This window comes from Patella vulgata, chromosome 3 (genome assembly GCF_932274485.2).
Source record: "Patella vulgata chromosome 3, xgPatVulg1.2, whole genome shotgun sequence".
Classification (NCBI taxonomy): domain Eukaryota; kingdom Metazoa; phylum Mollusca; class Gastropoda; family Patellidae; genus Patella; species Patella vulgata.
Window position 1 is genome coordinate 74,232,766 of NC_065881.2, and position 19,197 is coordinate 74,251,962.

The following is a 19,197-nucleotide window of genomic DNA, read 5'->3' on the forward strand; positions in this document are numbered from 1 at the left end:
GCGTTGACGTTTCTAGTGGTTTACCCACAGTTCCGTGCATGGCAGGCCAAGAAGTCGCTGTAACAGACCGTTTCGGTGGCTAATCCCTCACTTAACCAAAACGCCGGTAATATAACAACTCTCACAGATCCTATAGTGTAGTAAAGACAAGAAAAACGAAATTTTGAACTATAAAACACGAAACGAAATAGGATCTGTGATTTTAATCAGATTGGATAACCTAGGGATTTGTCAACAGGCGGTAACTGGTCAGCCCTGTTTAGCTCGACGATCAGTGCCTAAATTACTGCCAGGCTGCATTTCCGGCAGTCTTTTTCTCAAAACTTTGTCACGAGAATATTTATTCACTTTAGTCACTCTCTCCTTTCGTTTGACACTTTTTGTTTTTTGTTTTTGAGGGAGCCCCCCCCCCCCTCCAAACTTCTCATTGCGGCTCACGCCTTCGGCACTCGCGAGGGGACGGACCTTGGGTTTTGCCCCTCCATCAACCAGCGGCTAGCGTGGCCAATCCTTCAGGGGATTCTGTCTATTTTACACCGATCAACATTTACCGAGATAATTATACAATCAGACGAAATCAAGTAAAGGACATCTGCAGGCAGACCACTATTAAATTCCACCATCGAGGTACGAATGAAGTTCGCCCTTATCTGTGATGGAAAGCGCCTTCAGCCCAATATAAAATTGGGAAAAAATTGGAGCCGTGCAAAGCGAACAGAATTAACAGTTAATGGTGGTCTGTATCCACCGGTCTTTTAACTTTAAAAGTTATCCCCCTTTAATCATATTTTACTATGGGCTGATGACGTAGAATATGAATAACCTTGGCTAACATTGACAAGGGAGGCAACACACCTACCGCCTCTTGTTATAGCAGGATTCGGACTAGTAAAACTTTGACGTCAATGTTAAATTCATGACATATCTTAATCTTTATAACCACAAAGAACCCAAGATGTCTCAGTCATCTCATAAAAATATTGAAGGGGTTGACAATTTTGATATTTTGCTAGGCTTCATCAAAGAAATCTTATTAGCAAACCTGGACAGAAGGCAACTGTCACAGACTTTATCAAGTACAACTGATCACACAATGCTTTTATTACAATATTTATTTTATGTGATGATGTGTGTCTGACAGTCTGTGACAGGTGCCTTAAGTCCATATTTGTATATATATATATGTGTAATAATAATAATTTGTACTTGAGAAACTCTATGACAAGTGGGAACCACGGTGGCTAAGTGAGTAAGATTCTGGCTTGCTAGCCAGGGGGTCGCGGATTCAATCCCAGTGTTGGCCGAAAAAGTTCATCAGGTTTTTCCAGTGTTGTTTTCCCTTGTGAGTGGTGTAGGATGGAGGGCCTGTGTACACATTGGCATACACATAAAAGATCACTTAGCACTTGGAATTCGATATAAGAGTAGGCCCGGGCAAAATTTCTCCCATAGCACACCGTATGGCATATGCCCATCTTCATTAGCCAAGTCAGAGCAGAACATTTCTATGACGTGCCTCATGTCCAGGTTTGCTATAAGAAATCCCTAATTCATGTCTATTTTCTGGTTCAATTTTATTTCAATAATTTGTTTGTACGTAGAAGTATTTAGCAGTAGGGGGGAAACTCACAAAGCTGGAGAGGTGACCCAAGCTGGGAATCGAACCCAAACCACTTGGCTCGATGACAGACCTTATGATCTGAAGCACATGTTTTAGACCATTCAGGTCTCCAACCCCCTAGAACATGCTACAACAGAAATACAAATTATTTACAGTAGACCATTTTATTTCTAATCTCCAGTATATATATTACATGTTATAATAATGTACAGAATTTACAAGTTATCATTATAAATACCATATCCTTAACAACCTGTGGGCAAACAATAGCACCGAAACAAATCTTACAGAAATTTAAGACAATATAAACAGAAATTAACCATAGAAATAGTTGCTAATTTGAATAAATCAGAACAAATTTTAAAGGAGCTAAACCTCTTGATAGTGTTTGAAATTCAAAACATGAATTAGAATTCAATATTGGTCCATTTCAATCAATATTGATGTTGTTATCTTTCCCTGAAAATATGGGATCCTAAGGTTCCAAAGTATAAAGCCATACTCCCTTTAACTAAGATTTTGATGATTAATAATAATTTGATGAATTAAGAGCAAATGACAAACTCTACAATCTAAGAATATAAAAGGTAACTATAAACGCTATTAGTCATTTACAATTTTTACCAACATTTAGAGACTTGTTTAATATATCAACTGTCTAATGTTGAGAAATTATCAATGTATTATATCTTTGTAAATACTGAACCAAACTGAAACCATATTTCACAATATTGTAAATTGCAAGGGATTAACAATTATTTTAATGATCAGTGGATTAAAGGAAGCTACTAAATATATGATTATGATATTCTACAGTAGGTAACATAAGCTTTACAGAGATGCTGTATTTACATATACTTTAGAGCGAGAGAGAAATGGAGTTTAACGTCCACTTGGTACAAACTAGGTCATTTCGAGACTAACATAAGGTTTAATTTTATTTCAATAATTCGCTTGAGGGTAAGGGTCTTTAGCAGTGGGAGAAAACCAGAGGACCCACAGAAAACCCACGAGGTTGGACAGACGACCCTACTCCTTATTACGTACAAACAGAGAATCAACCACGCCACTTGACTCAATGACAGACCTTACGATCCAACGCACACACATTAAATATTTGGCCACCCCACCCCCCTTCATTTACATATACTTCAGCTATTTACATACTACATGAGTAAATATGGCTATGCATACCTCTATTTTGTTATTTATTGCACAAAATAATTACACTGATGATCAGGAATACCGGTACACCATACAAACAAACAAATAAAATTATAGATCTACACGAAGAAAATTTCACATAAACTTCAACTTTTTAAAATATGTGTATTTAAATTAAGATTCTAGCAATCAAGTATATTTATGGTGGAGAAAATTTAAATGAAGCTTAAACACAAATATAATATAAACTACATATAAATACAATAACACACTAAAATAAAAATAACATATTAATACACAGAAAGCTGAACAACTTAGGTGATTGAATAGTATCTATTCTAGCCACAGAGAGAGAGATGGGGTTTTATGTCCACTCGACACAAACTAGGTCATTTCGAGACTAAGAGAAAGAAAGAGAGAGTTTAACATCCACTCAACACAAACCAGGTCATTTCAGGACTAATAATCTGATTTAATACGTCACTTGCATGTGGGGTTCTTAAGCAATGGTAGCTAACCAGAGAAAATCCATGAGATTGGACAGGCAACCCTACTTAGGCCTTATGATCTTAAGAAATGAAATGAAATGAAATGAAATGGGGTTTAACGTCCTACTGTTCTGCTCGTAACCTGGGCTTATGAAGACAGGCATACGCCATACAGTGTGCTATGAGGGAAATTTTGCCCGGGCATCGACACTATGGCCTACTCTTATATCGAACTCCAACTGCCAGGGGATCTTTTACGTGCAGGCCAATGTGTACATGGGACCTTGGTTTTTTGTACCATCCGAACGACCAGACAGCTGTCCTTGTCAGGCCCTCCGTCCTGCATCACTGACAAGGGGAAACCACGCCGGAAAATCGGGATGAACTTTCTCGGCCAATGCAGGGATCGAACACCCGATCCCCTTATGATCTTAAGCGGAGCATTAAACCATACATGGTTACTAGAATAGTACACTGTAGATAGAATAGTACATGTTGCTAGAATAGTACCGTAGCTAGAATAGTGCGTGTTGCTAGAATAGTACATGTTGCTAGAATAGTACTGTAGCTAGAATAGTACATGTTGCTAGAACAGTACATGTTAATAGAATAGTACAGTAGCTAGAATAGTACATGTTGCTAGAACAGTACATGTTAATAGAAAAGTACAGTAGCTAGAATAGTACATGTTGCTAGAATAGTACATGTTGCTAGAATAGTACATGTAGCTACATGTAGAATAGTACATGTAGCTAGAATATAGTAAAGAGAGACAATCTAGAGAGACAAAGCATACACATACATGTATAGTATATATAATAAGGATTTCTATAACATATGATAACAAAACAAGAGAATGGTAATGATAACAAAACTAACAAAATTAAATGAAAGATTTGTAAATGGTTAAATAAGTAATTATATGTGTAGTTTAAGGATAGGGATTATGTAGTTATATGGGTAGATTAAGTGTAAGGGGTATAAAAGACCAATGCATAACTGAATATTAATCAATAAAAAAATACTTAACTATAGTGACTGAAAAATAACAAAACTTTCACATTATGATCTTTATAATTAATGTTTTGAAACTTTGTTATCCTTAAGTTTAATTCATTTATAAGAAAAATATGATGTTCCCCTTTAATAAGGATAAAATTCTTCATAAAAAACATAAGGTCTTAAAATATAAACAAAACAAGAACTTTGTCTTTTAATAAATTAAGCATAAACTGATTCGACAATTCTATCAAGAAATAGATTAAGAAATCTAATTTATTAACAAAGTTCTTGTCTTGTTGGCTGTAAAGGCCAGGGACTATCCATAAACTAACTGATTATAACTCAATTATAAAAAAAACACAACAATCAAATAAAGGTTTAGAAATCTAAATAAATTACAAATAAAATTATTGGGCAAGATTAATATTAATTGTTCATAGCTCATCTTGTATTTATTGTTTGATACATAATAATCAAGTGTTTAAAATTCACATTGGTCCATTAGCAAAAAAAACCTAACATGTTTGCATGTCATGCCAGCTGATCATTCTTTGAGGAAAAATATATCATAATGTTTTTTGTTTTAATAAAATTCCCTATTTCTTGTTTTCCAAACATTTTCTTCCCACATATTGCATCTAGATCAAATCTAGGGTGAAATGAAATGGGGTTCCATGTCCTACTTTTCTGAACCTGCCATTCTAGTATGCTGACAGTCATACATCATGCAGTGTGCCTCAAATGAGTACCCAGAACCTTGTTTTTTTTTGTCCCATCAGAATGACTAGACACTGTCTTTGCCAGGCTCGCTCTCCATCCTGCACCACTGACAAGGGGAATGTGTCAATTCATGACCAAAGTAATTTAGGGGTATAAGATATTGACAGTTTAATCTCAGGCCCATATTTTCTGAATATATATTAGATTGGTGTTAAAGTAGGTCCGATAAACAGATGTTACACTCACATGTATGAAAATCAATAGAGTCTTCTACCTGTAGTTGATATATTGTTGATGTAATTTGATATTAATATTATCATATCACATGTATATATATTGTATGGTGTCAACGAAAGATGTAGTCGATTAAATTATCAAATATAATGGATGATAATCGGATTAATAAATTAAGCCTTTATTTCTAACTTTGAAAACGGGTCAATCGTGCAGCTAAACACTTGAAATATTTAATACAAATCTTTATAAAGTGAACAGCTGTTGTGTGGGTTTATTTCTAAAAGCACAGATTTCAGCTGACAAATGTGTTTAGTTTGCACAGTTGATAAAAACTCTTTCTCACAATTTACAGTTGATAAACAGTTTTTCTCACCAATTTACATAAAGTACGAATTGAGCTGAATAAAGAGAATTTCTTCAATAACCGAGAATTGATTCTGGGCAATGTAACAAAGGACATGAATAATATAATCTGCATTAACTCTACATGTATAGCACATGGAACCGGAACGACTGAAAGCTAGTGCTCCCTGTAGAGCCTCAAACCACTCAAGTGACGTAAATGACTGAATTATTTCAGGACAGTATACTAGTTCTATGACTCTGAGGAGGTCCAGGGAGTACTAATTTAGGGCAGTTTCGAAATTGTACAACAATACCAAAACTCAATGTAAAAAAACTTCACCTTTCTCTTTTTTTTTCTCATGCAAATGGAGTAGTCCATATTCTTATTTTCCAATTTCCATGTACTAACAGGTTAATGCATCATTTACACATAATAAAATACAGGACCATAAAAATAAATTGAACTAATTTATATGATATAATTTAGTGGATTTACTCTAATCACTGGATACTAACTACAATATATACATGTAGTCGATTATTTTATACATATTTACAACACAGTTAAAACATCATTATCAATTCTGAATAGTCTTAACATTTATAATATTAAAAAATGTAATGGCTACTCAGAACGATTACATACAATAATAATTCAATGATTTCACTTTTTAGACGAACTAATCTTAAAGAGGAAGGCTAATAAATCTACAATAATACTATTAGGTTCTAAGTCAGATTTATATCGGCAAATTAACCATAATTATAAAAGAATAGAAAGATACAGGTGTTTAATGTCATGTCAATATACATGGACAATCAGCATGACGAGAATTTATATTTATAACCAAGTTCAGCATCAATTTATTTCAATCTATGAATTCTAGCTTTTTAATAATTATATGTGTAAGTTTTCACCCTCGGTCCTTAAAATAATTCTAAGCTTTAAAAATGTTACAGAGACCACAAAACACATCATTCACATACATGTACATGTATAATAAAGCTTATTCCATTTGTCAAAATTATCTATATGATCATGTACCGGTATTATTATATAATTATTTGTCTCATGTAAGTCTATATTATTATATGGTAATTTGACTCATGTCAGTCTATATTATAATATGGTAATTTGACTTATTTCAGCCTATATTATTATATGATTATTTGCGGATTATTTGCAAGGGGAAAAAGTTATAGATACTGTATCGATCATTACACCATATAATTAAAGTAAATCATTGATATAACATTAGATACATAGACTACTGTATGAAATAAATATGACTGTTAGCCATTCTAAACTTTACCATTAATTCCATGCATGCAGAAATTACGGCTCCATACAGCACCTCAATCTGCCCAATCCATGTGGAAAACTGTGTACTAGATGTACCTGTACATTAAGGACCATACACTAATTCTTTAACATGGAAAGTTTGAGACAGTCTACAAAGCAGCACTTTTGGGCAGTTTCAAAAATGAACCACAAGACTCAATAAATATGAAGTCATCACTTTTCTGTTAATTTTTTTAAAGAAGCTGACAGTGGTCAATATTAAAAGGGTTTATCAAACTATGAAAAAAACTTAGAAACATTTTAAAACACATTATATTGTAGAACTGTTCATCTGGTGGAAGACGATATAAACTAAATAGTGTATGTTTATAATATAAACTAATGATAAATAAAAATACTTACTACTATCATACAATACCATGTATATCTGATTTACATGCACTTAAAGTCTACCATAAAATTGTTGTCAAGCGCTATACGTAAATATAACAGTATTCCAAAACATTTCACTTTATCTACATAATAAAATAGAGGATAGATTCCATTCTTCTGGTGTCGAAAAATTAAATGTGAATTCCACTTAAATAAAATCTCCATCATCAGCAGCTGGCGGATCGAACACGAGGATTAAATAATGGTTTTTAGTTTCGCAAATCATGATAGTAAGAAAATATAATCCCCCATATATATTTTACAAAGGCTTGTTATTATTCCACTACATGTATATATGTCACTTCCTGGATGACACGTCACAAAGTTATAATAATGTGGGGTCAAGGGTCAAAGCATATGAAAGGCAACAGTAAATAAAGTCCTTATATGTCTGGATGTGAGGGACTAGTTCTGGTTGACAGCGCCTGGTTGTTCTGGTATTAATGATGAGAAGAAAGTGGTAAAGAAAACCCAAGCTGTAGCTAGAACACCTGGTTGTGGAGGGGGAGGGGCTGACACTTCATCTTCTGATCTTGTTTCGGAGGATTCCTCTCCTTCATTAGATCCATCTGTATTGTCCTGTAAATAGAAAAAATAAAAATAAAAATTGAGAAATTTCTTTTAATGAAATCTGCACTTGTCATTTGAACTGTCAATCAATAAGAGATCATACTTTTACAATTGTCGTTCTACTCCAGTAGCCATTTTTAATTAAGATTATACTAAATAATTTAAGAAACCATCGTTTTTATTGACTAAGAGCTAAAAGTTGTGATATGGTTTTAGTGCTCAATCTATAAACAATCAAAAAACGTTTTAATTTAGGTTTTTGTCAATAACATCCCAGACAATGACAAAATCATAAATTTTGACAGAAGGTAAATACAATAGACAATGGTGGAAATCATGTTACTACTATAAAAACAAGTACCACCCTACTACTATAGACCCTAGAACTGAGAATGACGTCATCTCGGTCATCTTAGAATTGTGACATCATATCAAAATGTCTGTCAGTGGGTTCGCAATTGTCCAAGGAACAAACATGCCCAGATTCAAGTCAATTATACATGAATTGGCATCGCCCTCCCAAGAACAACACGAAGAGTAGTGAATGGAATTACCTGTGTATTATCTTGTGTTTCAGTAGGTGCTACAGGATTAGGATTAACTGGTGGGGTTCTATCAGCATTACGTCTTTCAGCTCTTTTTATCATTAACCAACCTTTCTGTAGCCTGTATTATAACAATATTTACTAAATACATGTACATACAGGGATTATGACATTGCTTTCCTATAAAATTTACTGGCATAAAATCATCAAATTTATGGTGAAATTCAGAGACATTTCTTGCACACCTGCGATTTTCATTAAAATTTTCATTAACATTAAAAAATGTGGTGAGTTTTTGTCTTAAAGGTTTCAGTCTTGACAATATCGAAAGTGATTTCTTGCACACCTGCGATTTTCATTAAAATTTTCATTAACATTAAAAAATGTGGTGAGTTTTTGTCTTAAAGGTTTCAGTCTTGACAATATCGAAAGTGATTTCAAAATATCTCAAATGACGATCAATGGCTTTAAATTATCTCCACTTATAATATGACATTACATACAAAATTACAAATTATCTTTTATCACTTCTTGCTTTTTCAGAGTAGTTCATATTTTACAGTGAATAAAATTTGAATAAGTATTCTAACCTCTGATGAAGAACTGACAAGAAGACTTGGAAACAAAAATATTAGTAATAGACTATAACACATACTTATGGAAGAACAATTACTGATTTATTTAGGCGACGTTTTGAAGAGTGTTCTCTCAATGTTTTTAGGCAAATAAATTAGTAATTGTTCTTCCATCAGTATGTGTTATAGTTTATTGCTCTACCCAGTTACTAAATGCCACTAAAAGATAAATACTTTTGAATACCAAATCTCTGTTGAACAAAAGACAGGCACCAGAGAGATTGTGTCTGACTCAAGTGTGAATTTATGCCTGACAATGTCTGTGACTGGTGCCTTATTTCCAGACAAGCTGACAAGTCAAACTGTATTGAATGTATTAAATAATTTAATAAACTTACAAGTAGATAAGAAAGAAGACCAAGAACACAGCTGCTGAACGGGTAAACGTGGAGTAGAAATACACGATACTTAATAAGACGAGAAATCGGAAAAAAATATATATACAATCCAACCAATCACGTTGCTCATTCTCTTCATCATCATCTTCTACTATACCACCTTGTGCATTCATGCGAATGTTCTGATTGGCTGGTCTATTGGCCTGGTTGTTAGCAGGGTTTATATTGGCTGCTGGATCATTATTGACAGGTGTAGCCGGGGAAGGAGGCGGAGTTATTGTTGTATTATTATAACTGAAGCAAAAATATATATGATTTTTATGTAACAGATAGAAATGTCAACCAAAATAACATCCTTACATCAGTTAATCTACTTGTAGTTAATTTTACAATATAATTCTCTAACAGACAAAACAGACAAAATATCAGAATGTAAATAGGAAATGGAATGGGGTTTAACATGCTACTGTTCTGCTTCAACCTGGCTAATGAAGACGGGCATACACCATACAGTGTGCTATGAGGGAAATTTTACCCGGGCAGCGGCACTATGGCCTACTCTTATATCGAATTCCAACTGCAAAGGGATCTTTTACGTGCATGCCAATGTATACACGGGAGGTTGGTTTTTCGTCCCATCTATACGACTAGACAGCTGTCTTTGTCAGGCCCTCCATCCTGAACCACTGACAAGGGAGAATGTAAATAGGAATATGCCATACATGTACATGTACCGGTATGTCTTTTATAATTCTATATCAAAATAGAAGAAAAATTGAATTGAATTAAAAAAGGATTTATCATTCTAGTGTTCTGCTCCAACCAGACTAATGAAGACAAGCATAAGGTATGCATTGTGCTAGGAGGGTCATTTTGCCTAGACAGTGATGTTTCTGCTGACTCTTCCTCAAAATCAGAAAGTCAAGGCGTCTTTTTTTTTGGATGACTGAGAAGAACCAAGATTGTACACCAATTAAGTTTTGATGTTCCACTTACAATTGCATATATTGTGTCATATATTGGGCATACATCTGCTGTGCCATTAAATTATACTGTTCCTGGTTGTAACCTTGAGGTGCTCCAGGCATCTGACCATACATCTGTGGTGGCATCTGACCATACATCTGGGGTGGCATCTGACCATACATCTGTGGTGGCATCTGACCATACATTTGAGGTGGCATCTGGCCATACATTTGAGCATACATTTGTTGCATTCCAGGGTACATCTGAGACATGTTTGGGTATATGTTTGGCTGTGTGGGATTATTTTGCTGGAAAGACCTGTTTAAATATAATAAATTGATTCATATAGATTTTCTTATGAAATTAAATGGGGTTTAACGTCCTACCATTTTGCTCCAACTGCACCAATGAAGAAGGGCATACACCATACTATGAGGGATATTTTGACTGTAATTTTATATCGAAAATCAACTGCGAAGGGTTCTTTTATGTGCACACCAATGTGTACAGGAGACCTCAATTTTTTATCCCATCCGAATGACTATACATTGTCCCTTGCGTCTTGCACCACTGACAAGGGAGAACCACACCAGAAAATCTAGATAGACCTCCCGTTAGCGAGCCAGCGCCTTATTCATTGAGCCACCATGGTTCCCAGATTTTTTATATTTTATCACGGGCAGCTTGAAACCAAACATGCACACCAGAATCATTTATAGGGTTGCCTTTTCATAACCATTTTAAAAAGAAAATTTGAATCAAGGGTCATTGTGTTCAGGTTGGACCGACATATTGATGGACAGAAGAACCCATTTTAATAGTCCTATGCTTTCTTAGAAACATGGGAGGCAATTGAATACATAAAAGAAATAAAAGCCTACCATGTAGAAGCAGATTGTGGCAGGGATCCTCCTCTATATCTCAAACCATCGCTTGTAGTATTAGTTTCACTTGGTAATGATGTTTGGCTAGGAGTGGGAGAAGACTTTTCATTATTCTGAAAAATAGATTTATCAAAATACAAAAGTAACGACAATACTCAACAACAAATTACATATGAAACTTGTTACCTAGAAAGAGTAACTACATGTATTCATTTAATGTTTTTTTGCTAGTATATTTTTCTTTTTACAAAACTCTATTGCTGAAAGTTTATTAGAGATACATTTTAATCAGTGATTAGATGTTCTTTACTTTACACCTGAACATCGGTGGTGATTAAATAATCAAACATAATCATAAATACAGGGCTTGGTATACAAATGTAAATGAATAGTGATTCAGAATAGTTCAACTATATTCTACCTGCTTTATGTCCAAAATATGATCTGATGTCAAGAATCACTATTATATATGCTAAAATAAGTGAACTTAAAGTCATGATGCACCATTTGCATTTGTCACTAAAATACCAAACGTGGATTGATTATTTCACATTTAATTAAAGATACATTATGGGAGATTAGATAAAGAGCTGACAGTTCTCGCTATAATAGTTAAAAACTAGATAATGTAAAGGTAATTTGTTGAAAATTTCAGTCAAATTGGTCCACTATGAACCGAGATATCAGCTTTGTAAATTTCCGCCTAGCCTCGTTCATCATTACTAAAGTTAGTACGTTAAAAAGCATAGTCTCGATTATCCATTGTTTTGATTTAATTATCAATGAGCGTTTGCAGCATAAAGGATTCTAATCCAGTCGATATCGAAGGCTAGCCTTGACATCGAGAGTTGATTCTGGTCTGGATAAGTTAATTAATGTCTAATTAATAATTTAGATAAGATTTCAGGCCTAAAGAAAGACCTGCGATAGGCAGATTTAGCTCTTGCATAATGCATGTTTAAGAAAAGAAAATCAAACTTTCAATGCTAGATATGTCCTGGCTTATATTCAGTAGAATTTAAAAAAGGCCTATCACTAATAAATTTTCTCAGACAACAAAATGGCGAAGGGTCGATTGCACAGATTGATGAAATTTCAATTCCACATATCTTTATAAATACTGAACAAAATTAAACCTATTAGAGACACATCTTTCGTAATGCTGTACATGTAGCTAACAAATACTTCTAAGTTCTATTGTGTTAAAATGACCCATTAGGATTTATTATAGTTTAAAAATAATAACTAATATACAGACTGCAGAACTCTTGTGATCATTTACATGCAAAAATCTTATAAAAGTATTCTGAAGCTATCACTCAGTTTAAAACTACACTTGAGGCACATACATGTATGTTCATAATGTATTATCCACAGCAGCCATTGACTTATTATCACAATTAGGGCATTCATTTTGTATGGATTAAGCACTCTATAAATGTTCATTAGTATTATTAAAAATACTGTAGACGAAAATCAATACTATTCATATATCTACATTGTATTGATACATTTATATGAAAAGTAATATCTCTGTTAGCATGATTAAACAACTTATATACATTTGTATATTGTTAATATAGATTTTACCTGTGTATCATCAACATGTATGTTATCTGCTGATAAAGAACACACTAAATGTACTGTATGGTTCGATGTTTCATCAATCTAAAAAAAGAAAATATATATGTACACACCACAGTCTCTATTTCACACACTGAGCCACCGTGGAAAATTTATTAACATTCCTATTGCAATGACATATTATGTCAGTTTATCTAACTAAGCGTTTGAAGGGGTTGACCATCATCTATAATAAAATTAATAATCTCAATTTTCTAAAAGGATGTGCAATGCACATGTATATGTACAGTCAGTAGGGTACCACAATTTGTTGAAATCGTACTGGTAGTTACATGTATGTTTACTTTATTCCTGATTACCGGTACTTCACCCCTTGTCAAGTGCAATCTACATGTACATGATCAATCTATGTGTACACAATTAAGGCTACAGGCTATCATTTACAATCTATCTATAATCTATGTTTGTACAATTTATGCTATTATTACATGTATCACACATGTTACATGTTAATAACTGATATGAATATTTTACCTGTCTTAAAACTTGTTTCAACGTCAAATTATCTTCTAATAATTTACCAGAATATATCAATTTTTGTTGATTATGTTTCTGAAAATAGAACAATATAAAAAATGTATTCAACCTATCAATTCATTTAAAATACATGTATACATCAGAAGAAATACAGTATTTAGTTATTTATATGTACCGGTAAATACTTCTAGTACAGTTGTGAATGATATACAAGATTTACGTATTTGACTAACTCTTTATAAAGTCAGGGTGGTATATTACAGTATAAATTTTATACCTATCGATTTTGTTGTTTTTGAAAATAATTATGAAACATTAAAGATGTGTCAAGTTCAAGAACAGTCAATAAAAAGATTGGAACAATGGTCTCAGTAGCCCAGCTGTAATGAACACTATGATGCAATATAACTTCCTAACGTCTGCCTATAGTCACTTAGTTAGGCAAATAAATAAGTGTTTCTAAAGAGTTATTTTGAAACCTTGACAGTTTGAAGATGGATGATCAAGTGCCTCACTCTCAGTTTAGTCAAAGATTAGGATCAACTGCCAACTGGTTTTATCCTGGTTTTTACTACCAATTTGGGGCCTAACAATTCGGTATGGTCGACCATGTCTACATGTAGTACTAGTACATGCCCAAATTTGTCATGATGTAGCCTCAAAATGTAATTTTTAATATAACATAATATCATATTTAAGCAGTAATCAAATTATATTACCGGTTTATTAGGATAAACATGTTGTAAATGTTCTTTTAATTTTCTGATAGTCCAACTTAATGTACATTCCACATTCTGATCAGCTATTCTCTGGTTTGGGGCTTTCACAATTAATGTTATTGGCATATCTCCTGTAAAATCCATCTTGAAAATTAGTTCACACAATTTCTGCTAATATCTGATCACTTGTTTATCTTACGTAAAGAGTCTAATCAAAATAGACATTAAAATGAACAGCAGTTTGACCGAATTTCAATGTTTTGATTTTGACCTGGGAAACTGACTCCTGACGTTCTGAAGAAATCGTCAATCGATGTCCGGATTTTCAGTTTTGTCCACACAATTTGATAGAACTTTTCACGATAATGACCTCAATAACATAAAATGCTGAAATCAAGAGTTTTCGTTGTAATTATTAAGGTAGAACACTTAACGCTGACGTGTTATAAAAGTAGATAATGATGAAAGAAGATAAAATGACAGTTTCCACGACACGGACTTTATTTACTGATAAAACCCACATCCGGTTCTGAACCTGTTCTTAAATAGAGTTAGCTCCCCTATATCACCGGAACACGTTCCCAGACTATTTTGTTATCGCCATGGAAACAAACTATTTTTATGGCGATTTCTGTATTTCGCATTGGCCAGAAATGTGATATAAGAATAGAATATTAATGTATTTGTGCAAATTATTGACACAATATCTCGCTAATTAAAATGTTAAATCACGAATTATTCGCGTTGATGAATCTAGTGTAGGCTAGCAATATAGTCGTGGCGACATTGTTTTTAAATTTATAGACAAGAATAGAGAAATAAGATGACTTTATATTTCATTAATTAATATATTTGGCAAATTAATAGTTTCACACATATTCACATATATATTATATATAGTGTGTACTTAAATCAACTTAGGGTATAAATGACATATTGTTATATAAAAAAGTGTTATTTAGCCAAAACATGTGTCTATAAAATACCACAGAGAGCACATGTGCAAGGAAAAGTACTACTGCGCCATTGGGTTTAATTTAACCAATCATTTTGTTAATTACACAAGTTCAGGGCCATGGACACACTCTGCTGTGCGTGATATGCATGAGCTCTATAAAGGAAATCATAGTAAACTTGTAAGTCAGACTTCCATTAGATTCCAGAAAGGTTCCATCTGAGTTCCAAGACAGCCGTGAAGCAGAAGTAAAGACAGCTAGAGGCAAATTCTAGACGATCACAAGGCTACAGAAATATATAGTAAGAAAAGATGCATGGGTCGTATGTAAGATGTGGCGACCGGCCTGGAACACTCGCTCTCCACGTCTGACAGAAGGCCCATGGTGCTACACTAGTTTGAAAAACACAACACAATTTATATGGAAAACAATCACTGGTTTATGGACGATGTTTCGACTTATTATTCTCTTATCGTTTTCAAGCACAAATGAAAAAGATAAGAGAATACTTGTCGAAACGTCGTGCTCTATGTCCATAAACCAGTGATTGTTTTCCATATAAATTGTGTTGTGTGTTCTAATATGCTCAATCGCTAAATGCCACTTAAGGATTAGAATCTAGTTTGAACTCAAATTTTAATATTAACGCTTACGGTACATCGATCTCCTCAAAGGACCTGCATCACACGCATGTGCAAAATTATTTCTCAGACATTCCATTCAAGGAGCAAATTGATTTTTTTTTAAATAATTGAGAACTACTGGGGACGACAATAAACGCCAAAATAACAAGGCACGCGTGAACGGCTGCAATCTACTCACCTTTTATAAACAATTGGCAAATTATTTTAAAAATGTAAGACAGCACAACATTTGCAAGTTTATAGCACATTTTCTATATAGTCCATGTGACAGGCAGATATTCATTACCAATTTGATGAATTGGTTTAACTATGATTTTCAGTTAGCCTTAGGTCTAAAGTGTCCAAAATTGGTTGATGGACTTCCGGGTCACTTTGCCAAATATCAGTTTGGCGGCCATCTTTAAAAATGGCCGCCTTTTTTTTTTCTTATTTGAAATAGAGCGAGTCGGGGAAGCCTTCATAACTCCTCAACAATTTCACCTATATGGATATGTAATATATCTCAAAATGTTCATAATATAATTCTGCATCTGCTGGTATATGATATATGTTGTTTAATCAATACTATCTTTTAAAATAAAAGATTAATCTGAAAAAAGCAACATTTTCGATTTTTTTTTTCATGTCTGTTCGTAAGTTTACTAACAAATCGTATTCAAACCCATATAAGCCAAATTATCTGTTTGGTCAACTAAAGTGATTGAATATATATCAGAAACATTGATCATAAAATATAATCTCAAATATGAGTGTCCCAAATCCAAGATGGCGGAAATTCAAAATGGCGACAAAATTTCCTAAAATGGCCAATATGTCAGATAATAGTCATTTCATTGTTTGATATGACATGTACTATCCAATGAGCTTACAATTAAAGATACATTACGTAAGATTTAGATAAAGAGCTAGCCATTCTTGCTACAATAGTTCGAAAATAGATAATGTAAAATGAATAATTTGACAATTTCATTCAAATTACTCTATTGCGAGCAAAGATATTAGCCTTTGAAGGTTTGACAAGACACGTGCAATAATTCCAACCACTGTACTGGTTGTTCGAAGCTAAGTCTCGCTCCTCCATTTTTAGATTAAATCAAAATATGGCTGATACGTTCTAATTTATTTGATATAGGAGAAATCCGATGCCATCGAGAGTTGATTATGGCCTGGGTCAGTTAATTAATGTCTAAATAATAATTTAGAAAACATTTCAGGCCTAAAGAAAGACCTGCAATAGGCAGATTTAGCTCTTGCATAATGTATGTTTAATCTAAACAAAAAGTTTTAAAAATCCAAGATGGGGAAAATTCAAAATGGCGGCCAGAATTTCCATAACATGAATGACTGTTTTATATAGCTTTTAATGTCTCTTTTATAAGGTTTTCAGAGTCACTGAACATGAATAAAAACTCAAAAATTTATGCTGAAAATAATGTTAATGAAACTGCTAAAAATGACACATCCTATGCGACCCCCCCCCCCCCCCAAATGGTGCATATGGAATTGATTATTCTGGATCTCACAGATCACAAGACATTTCACCAAAATAGTGAGTCATTTTAATTTCATCTACTATGCCTTTGCACCATTTTTAGCCGTATTGAGAATTATTTATGATATATCCAGTTGTTAAGAATTTAAGATCTCTTATTCGTTCAGAAATGGTAATGTGGTCCGTTTTTACATTAACGCCTCTATGCCCGGCAACTTTTGTCGTATAGTCTAGTAGGCCTGCAGCCAAATTTTTTAGCTTGCTTAGAAACACAGTTCGGCTACAAGGTCCTCCTTATTAAACAAACTATACATATTTGGAAAGCTTACAACACCAGGAACACAAATCCAATTAAAATGTTTTAAGGCCAGATGAAAATTGTGATAATTGTCAAGTAAAAGTTATATTTATACTGACAATTGTGAAGTTAACATAAAATTACACATATGATACCTAGTATAGGACAGGCTTATCTTTGCTCGAAATTTCTTTTGAAAAAACTGACTGTAATTTAAATGGTATTTTCTAGAGTAAATCCTGGTGTTTTTAGCTTAAGCATATATCTTAATAATTCATCAAAAACGACATAAATTCATGACTACGCGAGAACATTGACTAGTTTAGGGACCCCCGAAACTACCATACTCCTTTTGAGTGTCCATCCCTGAAAAGGGAGGCAAAAGATATGATGTTAAAACGATAATTCATATATTATTTTACAGTAATATATATATAAAAAATGTGTCCTTTTTATCCAATGGACAATTTATTGTTAGTTCATGTAGAAAGATATGGTGCTTATAAACGTGTTGCAATTTTCCGTATTACATGGTAGACTTCAACGTATCATATAAACAATAGGTATTTATTTTACAAGTATAAAAATATGTTTCCGTTTCATGGAATGAACAATTTATTGTTAATTCGCTTGGAAAGATATGATGTTAAACATGTTACAACTGGTATATTAGTCGAGTATTTTACATTTCACAGAAAGTTTACGTTTAATCGAAAATTCCAATACACAATTTATTTTTAAGTTGAAGGGAGTGTCCTACAGGTGGTAGACCATATTAAATGCTGCTTGAATGTGTATTTTCATAAACTTTGTATGCAGATAGATTATTATACTGAAGGTTCGTCTGGATAGAAAATAAGATTTTGTGTGAAACAGGTGTCCTGGAAAAAATTGGTTCACTAATATCAAATATCTGGTTCTACAAATTGTATTTGTCCCTTCTAAGCTAATATCTGTACGGAACAAACCTTTCCGTTTCATCGAAAATTCCAATAAATAATTCAATTTTAAATTCAGTGGCTACAAAAACCCTATATATGATATATCACAAGCCCTACCTTGCATGATACTCATCCATCCTAACTAGAAATTCGTTTTTCGTTAAATTATGGCGGCCATTTTGGACATCGGACAGAACCCCAACCGAAAATGACGTCACAGAAGTGACATAATCTCAAAATTGTCTTTAGGGACATATTTTGACACAGAAACAACCCGTCCCCAAATATCGTTTCGATTGTGACACACTAGCTAAAAGTTCACTAAGTTTGTGCCCTGCCTCGCCGACGTTCAACATTTTAAATTTGACAGTCTACTTAAGACTTTTGTTGAGTTTGCGGCCACCGCAGCTGTATAGGGAGGACCACTGGGCGTATTTATTTATGCTAATTGAATAACTTAAGAAGACCACACACATAATTTGGCTAAAATTACTCTGAACAGGATTTGGTAGTAAACTTATAAAATAAATCATGAAAACCTGGGAAAATAAAAATGCCAAAAGGTTGCTTTTTCCAGAATAATCTGTTGATTTGGAAAATATATGATTCATTCAACAACAAGTATCATATAGCACCAGAAGTAGCATTTTCTTGTGAACATTGTGAGCCACATTCCATATCTATAGGTCGATCTTTTCAGGAGTTATGAAGGTTTCCCCGATGCGCTCAATTTCAATGAAATAACGGCGGTCATCTTTAAAGATGGCAGCCAAAAT

The 19,197-nt window shown here is 33.6% G+C and overlaps 1 protein-coding gene across 1 annotated transcript; it reads right to left on the reverse strand.

Moving 5' to 3' along the window:
- Positions 1 to 5,189: 5,189 nt before the first annotated feature.
- LOC126815218 (homocysteine-responsive endoplasmic reticulum-resident ubiquitin-like domain member 2 protein) lies at positions 5,190 to 14,601 on the reverse strand. The gene is made up of 8 exons (XM_050540775.1): positions 14,091 to 14,601; positions 13,369 to 13,446; positions 12,841 to 12,918; positions 11,248 to 11,363; positions 10,397 to 10,684; positions 9,401 to 9,694; positions 8,437 to 8,548; positions 5,190 to 7,891 (listed from the first exon to the last, which is right to left on the reverse strand). Exons 1-8 carry the CDS (start codon positions 14,232 to 14,234, stop codon positions 7,718 to 7,720), a joined length of 1,284 nt encoding a protein of 427 aa, XP_050396732.1. The 5' UTR covers positions 14,235 to 14,601; the 3' UTR covers positions 5,190 to 7,717.
- Positions 14,602 to 19,197: the final 4,596 nt, after the last annotated feature.